The sequence below is a fragment of the Crotalus tigris genome, unplaced genomic scaffold (assembly GCF_016545835.1).
Source record: "Crotalus tigris isolate CLP2741 ecotype Arizona unplaced genomic scaffold, ASM1654583v1 scf7180000017999.2816498, whole genome shotgun sequence".
NCBI lineage: Eukaryota > Metazoa > Chordata > Lepidosauria > Squamata > Viperidae > Crotalus > Crotalus tigris.
The window spans coordinates 1,490,080-1,502,245 of NW_024096765.1; the positions used below are offsets into that span (position 1 = coordinate 1,490,080).

At 40.4% G+C, this 12,166-nt stretch overlaps 1 protein-coding gene across 1 annotated transcript in view; it reads right to left on the bottom strand.

Moving 5' to 3' along the window:
- The window catches only part of CDH4 (cadherin 4), a 929,395-nt gene that overhangs the window by 108,451 nt on the left and 808,778 nt on the right, over positions 1–12,166 (bottom strand). The window contains exon 7 of the mRNA XM_039346507.1: positions 8,758–8,930. Coding sequence (XP_039202441.1) covers positions 8,758–8,930 — 173 coding nt within the window. The remainder of the gene's footprint in view (positions 1–8,757; positions 8,931–12,166) is intronic.

The following is a 12,166-nucleotide window of genomic DNA, read 5'->3' on the forward strand; positions in this document are numbered from 1 at the left end:
CTTTCTGAAAATCATCAGCATGAGAGTCACCTGAATCTCTGGGAACTCTTTATCAGTAGGAATGTTTCAGTTCTTTGATTTATTGGTTGAAATGTGAGGTGTCCACCTAGGAATTTGTCCACCTAGTGGAGGGTTCTTCAAACTTGGACCTTTTATGACTTGTGGACTTCAACTCCCAGAATTCCTCAGCCAGTATGCCTGGCTGAAGAATTCTGGGAGTTGAAGTCCACAAGCCATAAAAGGGCCAAGTTTGAAGACCCCTGATCTAGTGCCTACTCTGTTCTTCTTCTGGTGAGCTAACAAAAGGTATCTGACTGGTAACTATCACTGGATATGAATGCTGTACTAGATAGACTGGAATAAATTTGGTTGAACTGCTCCCATTTGGTCTAATAGTAAGGGCACCATGGAAATTGTAGTCCAAAATCAGATGGGGAGTATGTGGCTCATCCCTTAGACACATGTTTTGCTTGCTTACCTAAGGATCTTTGTATTGTCTTCATACCAACACTTTTTTTAAAAAAAAAAGTTTCTTAAATTGTAATAGAAACTATTTCAATTGTGTGCATGTATTTAAATTCTGCTTTTAGCTATTCTGCTTTATTGTTATTTCATCATTTGGGAAACATCATTTAATTGTTGCCCTGCATGTTAATGTGTTTTAATTTTGTAATCTATTGCAGATCTAGAAGTATTTTTTTTTCATTTGGGGATTAGAAATGTTTATAGATTATTATTATTACTACCATTACTGTTACTTCTCTTTTGTCCTGGAATTGTCTTTTTTTAATTGAATGGTTAGCAATATTGCCTGCATTAACAAATAAGAAAAATGCCACTTATCCATTTTTCTGACAATTTCATTAACAAAATATTAGCATCTCCCTCCATTGGGCTCCAAAGATTAATTACCGCATATAAATTTGTAGTAAAGGCCTATGTTTAGGATTAAATTTTAAAAGATGGCCTTTCTCATATTTTTGAATAATAAAAAAAAGATAACAGATGTTGTACAGAAAACACTTGACTTACATCTACAATTGGGACCAGAATTTTCAATGCTAAGAAAGGTGGTTATTAAGGGAGTTGTGCCAAATTCCACAACCTTTTTTTGTTGTAAAAATCACTGCAGTTATAAAATGAATCACATGGCCATTAACCAAATCCAGCGTCCCCCGTTGACTTTGCATGTTGGAAGCCAACTGAGAAGTCGTACATAACATGGCGATCACATGAATCTGGAACAGAGTTAGTTTGGAGTCAGGCATTGCTAAACTGATAATAAAATTAAATAATTAAAATAAATTACTGGGATGGTGGACAGTAAAATCCACGAATGTGCCTGCCCTTTTCTTAGACACATTTATTGGATATGGTATTAACATTTTCATGTGGTTATATGATGTATTTTCGAATGGCTTCCCTAGTAGCTGTCCAAGGTCTCCTTATCCCTCTAGCTCAGTGGTTCTCAACCTGTGAGTCATGACCCCATTTGGGGTCGAACGACCATTTCATGGGGGTCGCCAAACAATGCAGTCCGCCATTTTTTTCCCCTTTTCCTTAGCTGTGTTACTCCCTTTTATTCTATTGGCTTTTGAAAGCCAATAGAATAGACTCTCTTGAATAGAGTCTAATTCTATTGGCTTTCAAAAGCCAATAGGAATTGTCCAGGCTGTCTCTGCCCTGCTGAGCCCACCAAAAGTCCCATTCTGCAAACGGTGCTGCACCAGTTGAGTAGTCCTCGACCTACGACCGGTTGGGGGTCACGACATTAAAAAGGTTGAGAACCACTGCTCTAGCTCCTAATTTCCCCGAAAATAAGACCGGATCTTAATTTTTTTTTTGCCTCCAAAAGAGATCTTATTTTCAGGGTTTGTCTTTTATACTCACCTCTGGTACTGACAGACTCGCCCAGCTGGTCCACTTCTGTGGCTGAAGGAGCAGCTTCTTTCTGCAGCTGCATTCCGGCCTGGATTTTGCAGTCAAAGGCCTTTCCGGAAGGCCTCTGCAGCCTTCATAGCTCGGTTCTCTGCTGCAGAGGCCTTCCAGAAAGACCTCTGACTGTGAAATGGAGGCCAGGGGATGCCGCAGAAGAATTGGATCGGCGAGGAGAGGCCTGGCTGCAAGGCAAATGGGTGTGGTGCACATGGGCAGCTCCACACTCCCGCCCTAGCTTGATTTTTAGGTGTGTGCCTCACTTCAAAACTAGGGCCTATTTTTGGGTAGGACTTATATTAGGCCCACCCCAAAAATCAAGCTAGGGCTTATTTTTGGGATAGGCCTTACTTTCAGGGAAACAGGGGTAGGTAAAACTCCCAAGGTTTTTCTTATTTTCATTTTTGTCACTCTCTCAAACCTGGCTCTGTTTTCCTAGTAAATCCACATAATATATTCTTGAGGCCCTCACTAAGTCATTCCGCTTTTATCTTCAAAGATTCCTTAACAAACCTCACCTCTCCTTTGCTCTTTCGGTATTTTCATACAAATGTTTGATTTCTGAACTCGTTTTAAACTTGATTTCTTATTCAACATAGCTCTGAATCTCGATGTGTTTAAATTTTTGCATTCCTAAGTCGAATCCCGTATTTTCCTTCCATTAGCTTAGTGGGATTGATGTTGTTTTGTTTCTCCTCTAGCAGTTTTTACCCCTGTGTGAGCATGAAGCTTAAAGTCAGTCTGTTGCAAAACCATCTCCCTTTAACAATTTTTATGAAGTGGAGTCCAATTATCATTATCTTCCTTGGGGATCCATTCAATTAAGCACAGCCATGGCAAGTAAATGGTCACAGAGCTGTGTAACTATATTTACATCCGATTAGGTAAGATAGCTTTGAAAACTATTCAGTTGTTTATACACTGCTTTGATCTGTTTTTCGCTTTCTTATCTCTAATGTCAGAGATAGTTTGGGTGACTCCTCTTTTTCAGTTAAAGAAAGAATAGGCATAACATTTAAGGAGAAATCTCAAAAGGACTTTATATACTGAGGCAATATAGAAAGGAGAAAGCTATTAAATATTGAAGAACAATTTCCAGTGGGGTCTTATTATTATCTACCTACAGGTGGTACTTAAGTTACAACTGTAATGGACCCTGCCCATCATGGTTGTAACTTGTGACAGTCGTAAAATGGGTCATATAACTGAACTGATTTTAGGACCATTTTTTTGTGTCAGTTGTAAATTTTTATGGTCATAAAACCATAAAAGTCAGAAACAAATGCTGTATTTCAGCAAAACCATTGTAAAATGCAGTCATATGCAAACAACTGTAAATGTGGTTGTGGAGTGCCCAACTTCAAATCTAAATTGTAAGTAACCCTTTAGATAGGTCATTGGAACTTTGAATGATTGCTAAATGGTTTCTGTTTATATCAGGGGTCTCCAACCATGGACCAGTACCAGGCCGCAGCACACTAGCAACTCGTCCACCCAAACAAACAAAACCCCATCTGCGAGATGCAGGCAGCACACAAAACCACACATCCTCTGGTCCATGGAAAAAAACCTCTTTCTGTGGAACCGGTCCCTGGTGCCCAAAAGGTTGGGGACCTCTGGTCTATATAGTAAACCTGGGCAGAGCTGGTGTACTTTGTGTCCCCTCAATCAATAGATCAGTGCAATCTATTGATGGCTAGGAAGTGTGCCTTCTTTGTTGTGGTGTCTGTAATCTGGAATCATTTTCCCCTAGAGATCCATGTGATTCCCATCGCATCCCATCCTGATGATATTCCAGACAAGAAACAATGGTTGGAAACTAACCTAGAACTAAGGAGAAATTTCAGGATCCAATCTGGGTTGGTCACTGGGACCAGAGGTTTTTTTCTTCCGAGCTTTCAGACTTGTGTTGGAGCCCATCTTCAGGGAACTTCTCTCTAGCTTAGAGAGAAGTTCCTTGGAGATGGGCTCCTGCATGAATCTGAAAGCTCAGAAGACTAAACCTCTCATCCCAGTGACTGACTCAGATTGGATCCTGCAAGAATATCCCAGGACATGTATATTTGCCTTCATTCATAAGAAGAAATTTCCTAATGGTGAGAGCAATCAACCAGTGGAAATAGCTTGCCTTCAGAAGTTGTGGGTGCTACATCACAGAAGGCTTTCAAAAAGAGATTGGACAATGATTTGTCTCAAATGATATAGGGTCCCCTGCTCAAGCAGGGGGTTGGACGTCCCTTCCAACTCTATTATTCTATGTTCTGTTTAAATATGTGGCTGTTCTAGTTTATAGTATATGAAGTGTGGTTTGGATTTATGTGATCTTTTCTTTTTTCTTATTGCTTTTGAAGTTGTAAGCTGCTCGGACTCATTCTGGAGCCAGATGGCCTAACATTAAATAAATGAATCTTGCTTAGTTAAGTCTTCTTCAAGTGGAGTGACTTTATGGCTTTGGCCCTGATATCTTGGCAAATCTTTATATCTAGCCAGTGTCATCTGGGTCCAGAATCCGTCCAATACTGGATCTCATTAGTACTTGAAAGGGAGACATGAAGTATCAAAGCTGTTGACCAAATTGGAATGTCTAAGAACATTGCGGCAGAGACAGTAGCAAAATGCATCCATGTTTTACTTCTTTTAAAGGATTTCTGTGGGTTTTTTTTTTTAAATATCTTAAGCCCAATGGAAATGGGTGAATTATGAAACCAGTAATGCAATATATACCTGCTGTAAAAGAATTTAGAGCTGAGCTTTGAGAATGAATGAGCTGTTAGAGGGAGAAAATCTGGAGAAAAAGGAAGTGGTGCAAAAGAAACTCAACATAAGAGAGAAACTTTGACAGGCTTTTAAGACTCTGTTATTCTACTTTACTACAATCAAGAGCATTCCTGGAATCCTTTCATGACTGTTTTGTGATCTGCTCCACCTCCAAGAGTTGACATCAGCCTTGAAAAGCTGAAGATTGCCCTGCCCATCGAAATGAAGCATTGTCTTGTATTGGAAGAGGTGGGGAAAATCTTCCTTTCAGATAAAAACAAGTGATCGTCCCTAAGATCTGTGGCTTCTGGTCTCACAACTAAGATTTTTATTTTTTATTTCATTTAGTGTATGGCAGCTAAAGAAGACACGCAACAGCACTGATAAAACACATTATACATATAAACACAAATATAAACAAGGCATCAGCAAATACATGTACGTAAAATGTGTGGACAATACAATAGATGAGATAAAATATTAAATTAGGGTAAAACCATGATAAAATTGCCATAATGTGGCGCCATAGAGTCACAATAGGACAGATGTTATAGTGCAATATCTAAAGAACCTTAACATCTAACTGCTACTGGTGTGGCTGTGATGAGGTCATCCCAGGTGCCTTGAAATTTCCTGAGAAGACATCTTCAAATGATATGTGTTATTGTTTGTTTTGGTGCACCACAGTCACACTGGCCACTCCCCACTTAAATAGTTTGGTCCTAGTTCTGGTATGGCCTGTCCTGATTCTATTTGGATGGCTCCATATTTTGGGGGGCAATTGCATTCCTGGGGGTCGTTTTGTTGGATCTAAGTGATTTGTTTGGTTATGGTTATTAAAAGTTGCCCATTTTGGTTGACTAAGGATAGTGTATTCTAATGACAAGGATTAGCCTATTCTAATCAAGGAGTGGTTAAAGTGTAGTACTGCAGGCTAATTCTGTCCACAGCCTGGTGTTCGATCCTGACTTGCTGAAGGTTGACTCAGTCTTCATTCCTTCCGAGGTCGGTAAAATGAGGACCAAGATTGTTGGGGTCTATATGAAAATAATGCTTCTTCATTGTAAACTGCCCAGAGAGTGCTGTAAAGGACTGTGGGGCAGTATACAAGTCTAAATTCTATTACTATTGCTATTATAGTAATTGCACAAAATAACATTTTAAGGGGAAAAGGGAAGGTCAGGCCATGGTTGCTGAATTTTGCTAAACCAAAGAAAACAGTAGGATCAAGGTTTTCTTGTTGCTCCAAATCTCAGGAGACAAGAAGTTTTTGGAGCAACAAGGACTGCAAAATAATGTCTAAGCTAAGTCAGCTGACACTGGAGAGGAAGCCAATATCATGGCTCCTTTTTTCCAGCTCCTTTTAATCTCCAGCACATTCGGCCTCTTAAATATTCCTTCTCCATCTAACCAACTGGCCCAGTCTGAGCCAACTCTCCTGCCCGAAGGTCAAGCGCAGCTGGAAAATCTGCCTTGGGCAAGTACCTGGCATCCATCTTCCTTGTCATGTCCAAATCTTTTTGACAAGTCATTCACTCTTGGCTGCAGACTTGCTGCTGATATTTCCCTCAAGTTCTCTGAATCCACCAGTGACCACCAGTGCCAGCCTGCTTGGAAGCAGCATTTAGGCATCTATCTTTGCTGTAAGGCACTGCTGGGATGCCTCAAAGCAGCTCTGAGCTCCTTGAAACCTTGATGCATCCCTCCAAGCAAACATCAGCCTGAGGTGTTTGAATGAATCAAGCAGAGACACTGATGGGAGAGAGAAGAAAAATGGGAGGGGGGGGAGGACAGAGAAGAAATCACTTGGGCAGAGGCTTTGACACAACTTGTTTGGCCCCTATGAAAAAGAGGACTTTTGGACAAGCTTCTCTGCACTAATCAGATTGGGCTCTTCAGAGCTATGGCTTTCAAACTTTGAGGCAGGATTCTGGAAATCCTGAAAAAGGAAACTTAATTCCTTCCCCCCCCTCCATTTTTTAGTTTTAGGATAGGAAAAACAGGATATGCTGATTATGAAAAGAAAAATTCAGAAAATGTAGCTTGGGTATTGTCAGAAAATGTAAGGAAAAGTAAAAGGAGGAAGGGAAAGGGAAGAAGGAAGGGAGATAGAGAGAGTAGAGAGGAAAGAGGAAGGGAGAAAATGGGTGGAGGAAGAAAGGAAGGAGGAGGAGGAGGAGGAGGAGGAGGAGGAGGAGGAGGAGGAGGAGAAGGGTTTTCTGCCTGAGCAGGGGATTGGATTAGATGACCTCCAAGGTCTCTTCCAACTTGATGATGATGATGATGAAGAAGAAGAAGAAGAAGAAGAAGAAGAAGAAGAAGAAGAAGAAGAAGAAGAAGAAGAAGAAGAAGAAGAGAAGAAGGAAGAAGAAGAAGAAGAAGAAGAAGAAGAAGAAGAAGAAGAAGAAGAAGAAGAAGAAGAAGAAGAAGAAGAAGAAGAAGAAGAAGAAGAAGAAGAAGAAGAAGAAGAAGAAGAAGAAGAAGAAGAAGAAGAAGAAAGTAATGGTGGAAACTAGTCAAGGAGAGAAGCAACCTAGAACTAAGGAGAAACTTCCGACAGTTAGAACAATTAACCAGTGGAACAACCTGCCTCCAGAAGTGGTGAATGCTCTAACATTGGATCTTAGATTGGACAGCCATTTTTCTGAAATGGTATAGGATTTCCTGCCTGAGCAGGGGGTTGGACTAGATGACCTCCAAGGTCCCTTCCAACTTTACTATTAGAAGAAGAAGAAGAAGAAGAAGAAGAAGAAGAAGAAGAAGAAGAAGGAGAAGGAGAAGGAGAAGGAGAAGGAGAAGGAGAAGGAGAAGGAGAAGGAGAAGGAGAAGGAGAAGGAGAAGGAGAAGGAGAAGGAGAAGGAGAAGGAGAAGGAGAAGGAGAAGAAGAAGAAGACACTAGGGGATAGATAACAGAAGAAAAGCAGGAAAAATGAAGAAATTGTTTCACATCTATTGCTATTCCTCTACTAAATTGTTTGCTTTATCATTCTGCAACACCAAAGTACAGTTAAAATTCACAGATGAAGGTCAGCTTTTTGTTCAGGCTTTACTGTTTGAGTAAAAGAATAAATACTTAATTGGCAGACAATCCTAATTTAAAAGAGCATATGCAGCCTGCCATATGCTCCTAATCTTCAAATAGCCCACAATCCCTAATCAGACTTTTTTGAAGCACCTTAAGCATATGCTGGACTTTGGGCAAGGAGGAAGGGTTGAAGACCACAGGGAGCTCAGTTATTATCTATTTTTTAATTTGACCTTTCTTGCTTTTTTCAAGGAAACAAAAACTTAAAGATGATACAACATAGTAAAGAAAATCAGAAAAGAACAACAACCAAACAAAAAAGCAAACGAACATATAAGACACATTTGCTTAAGGAAACATTAGAATTTAAAATATCCTTATTTGAGACTACTCTTCGACAAGACACCTTGTACGGACCAAGTTAATCTACTTTGGAGAGGAAAAAAATACAGATAGTCCTCAGCTTACCACAACAAATAAGCCCAAAATGTCTGTTAATAAGCAAGACAATTTTTTAAAGGAGTTTTGCCACATTTGACAATCTTTCTTGTCACAGTTGTTAAGTGAATCACTGCAGTTGTTAAGTTAGTAACATGACTGTTAAGTGAATCTGGCTTCCCATTTGACTTTGTTTGTTAGAAGGTTGCAAAAGGTGATCATGTGATTCCAGGACATTGCAACAGTCATAAATATGATCCAGTTGCCAAGTCTCCAAAGTTTGATCACATGACCATGATCAGGGGTAGGCAACCTTGGCTCTTTTATGACTCGTGGACTTCAACTCCCAGAATTCCTGAGCCAGCACGGCTGGCTCAGGAATTCTGGGAGTTGAAGTCCACGAGTCATAAAAGGGCCAAGGTTGCCTACCCCTGACCATGGGGAACGCTCCAATTGTTGTAGGTGTGAAAAACAATTATAAATCACTTTTTTTCAGTGCTGTTGTAACTTTGAACAGTCACTAAATGAATGATTGTAAGTCAAGGACTACCTGTAGTTATAAAGTGGGGACTATTTGTTAATTAAATAAGTTGATCCCTTACCTCACGATCGAGTCCTGCGGCAACTGTCACTATATCTCCAGTCTCGCTGTTAATGGTAAACATATTTTGGGATGGACTTTGTGGAGTTTGAGTCACAATGCGGTACCTCACCATCCCATTTGCTGTGGTGCTGTCATCAGCATCGTTGGCCGTCACTGTCATCACATAGGTTCCTTCACACAAGGTAGAAATGACAACAGGATCAATCAAATGGTCCTCAAGAATGGGAGACAGATGGATAGAATCCAACTCCTAGAGACCAGTGGATGAATCTCCTGGGTCATCTTGTCCAGTCTTACCAAACTGATGCCTTCCAGCATTTTAATTCTCTTCACTCCTAAATTACATGACTATCTGTTGATCCTACTGGCCATGAGCAGCATGGTGGACTAGTGATAAAGACGCTCACCTCCCATTCGGAAAGTTGAGACTTCAATCCTAGGTCGCAGCAGATATTTCTCGCCTAGAGTGAAAGGAAAAAAATCTGCTGCGAACTCCTTGTGGTGTCAGGAAGGGCAGTAAACACTCAGCTCCATCCAATTGCCCTGACTCTACCCAAAATTAAGGGATTACAGAGTCATAAAAAGAGAATTTTTGATCATACTGGCCACAAATTATGGTTCACAGCTGGAGGGCATTCCTACGGGGAAGGCAGAAGATGAAGGAGGTCTCCAGGTAATTTTTTATTTTCTTAAAGTTGAGGAGAATTTTGGTGACATTAAGGGGAGGACATAATTGGAAAAAAATATTTTACTTTGAGAACCATAAGGAACCCAAAAGTCAGACATCAACTCCCCAAGTTGCCCTTCAAGCTCTTAGAAAATTGGATGAAGCTTGTCACTGGAAATCATCTAATGAGATGAAATCCTACAAAAATTCTTGTGATGTCTTTATTAAGTAGAGTCCCCATCTACTTTTGACTGAAGTCTAATATTGACTAGAAGGGATTACACATCTTTACCTGATGATGCCACTGAAAAGGTTTACCACGGGACAGAGGCACTATAGGGCACAATGCAGCTGCCTCAAGTGACAGCATAAGAACCAACTGCAGCTGTATTTTTCAACAAGAGGTTGTCAGGAAAAAACAACAACAACCCTAAGGTGCACACAGATAGGCTACCTTCTCCTTTCCAAAGCAGTGAACTACTATCTTGTCAACCTACATTTGTTCCTGAAGCTGACAAGGATGGAGTTCCCACAGAATTCTCTTGACAAGTTTCAGCTTGTCTAAAGTAATGTGGTGGAAATAATACAGCATTGCCTATAGAAAATGTAAAGACCCAGGCTCAAAAGCAGGTGTGTGGGAGAGGTGAGCATTAGCATTGTCAATTTCTTGAAGGAAAGGCAGGATACAAATGCAGTAATCCATAATGAACATCAGCCCCAAACTGGGACCGAGAGTCTGTCAAATCGTCACACCTGCCCGGCTTGATTTCTTAGGAAAGAAAGACCCTCACCTCCATTTGTGAGAAAAGTATACTTTTACTAAAAACCAAGTGGTTACAATACACCAAAGCCAGAACTAATGTTTGTGTTTCCTAGTTAACTTTCCACTTCCTGTTCCTCCTCCATGCTATCTCTTTATTGTCCAGTTACATTCAAAGGATTTGTTTTGCTAGTGGTCCCTACATTGGCAGGCTTGATGGTGAGATGTTGCACTTCCATTCCCAGACCTTTGGCCTTGGGGCAATGATTGTTAGTGTTAGTATTTTGGTCTGTTTCCCTTTTTTTGCTTTTTGCTTGTCCCTTTTCAATGTTATGTAGATGTTGTTTATCTATGTGTGCTTGTTAATGGCTGTTAATAATAGCGATTGATAGGCTGATCCTTTATCAATCTGTCCAGTCCCTCTCTAAACCCATCTAAATTGGTTGCTGTTACAACTCCTGGCAGTGAACTGCACACCTTCACTATACCCCATGTGAAAAGCATTTCCTTCTTTTGGTCCTAAATTTTGTGGTTTTTACTTTCAATGGATGACCTTGACTTCTTGCACTGTGATACACAGTTGGCTATTCGCCAATACTAGCTATATTTTAGAAAAAAGAATTAATTTTGCAAGTCCGCCTCCAGAAGATAAGAAATTCTGTTGCAGGGCTGAGAAAAGTTGGATTACAGCTCTTCTTAAAAAAAAAACGGTCACTCACAGCTACACCACGTTGCTTCCGATCAAATGACCAACACAAAGTTCTCTGTTCCTTTGGTAAGCTGCTTTTGTGACCTCAAATAATCTGGACATAGAAAGTAATTAAAAGTTGAATTTTTTTGTTAAAAAAAGAACAGTGAATGGTTATTCTGGGGATTAAAATGAAAGTGCCATTCATAAATGGTAGGATCAAAGAGTTGGAATTGACATTGAAGTACAGGATCCCTTAGACCAGGGGTATCAAGCCCGATTACAATGTGTGTCATATAGTGATGTATCAGGAGTTTTTCGCCTTTGCGGTGCTGGAGTGGGTGTGGCCTGCGTAGGCCGGATGCAGCCTGCGGGCCGCGAGTTTGACATACCTGCTTAGACCATGCCTGACAGGTGACCATCCTGAGAATCAAGGAATCAGAGGAATAAAATGTGACTGTGTTTTTTTTTTCTTTTCCAGGCAAAAGTGTTCCGTGCTCTGACTTGCCAGCTACCAATTTGTGATGTTGCTTGCTTGCCTGACCTTTCCAACAAAGCTATTAGGACTTGGTTCCTAATCAGATTTCGTAGTACTGTGCTAAAATTTGTCTGGCAAATTTAGCTATTTTCTTATTGCTGGAGTGCCTGAGAGCTTTTAAATCATTTGCCCTGTTTTTAACAGTTGCTATTTCTTAAGCTGACTTTTATTATTGGAGGTGGAGGAGAATGTACAGATAATCCTTGACTTATCACCATTCATTTAGCAACTTAAATTAAAAGCAAGGACACGTGTGAGAGGAGAGAGGGCAGGGGAAGAATAGGGAGATGTGTGCTGTTTCCCCATTGGGGCCCCAGACCAACTGGCAGAACCAGGTCTTTAGGCTCTTAGGAAAGGATAGGAGGGTTGGGGCCAACTTCACATTGGGGGGGGAGGGAAGAGGTTTCCAGAGGGATTAATAATAATATTAATAATATTAATAATAATAATGATAAAAAAATGATAAAATTAAACTGCTCTGGGACTTCAGAATTCAAACAGACAAGCACTGCAACATAACACCCCAGACTTAACAATTGTCGATAAGAAAGACAAAAAAGTCTGGATAGTGGATGTGGCAGTGCCTGGAGATAGCAGAATAGAAGAGAAAGAACTGGAGAAGATAACAAAATACAAAGACCTACAAATAGAAATAGAAAGACTGTGGCAAAAGCAAGCAAGGGTAGTACCAATAGTCATAGGCTCCTTGGGTGCAATCCCAAAACAACTGGAGCACCACTTGAACACCATTGGC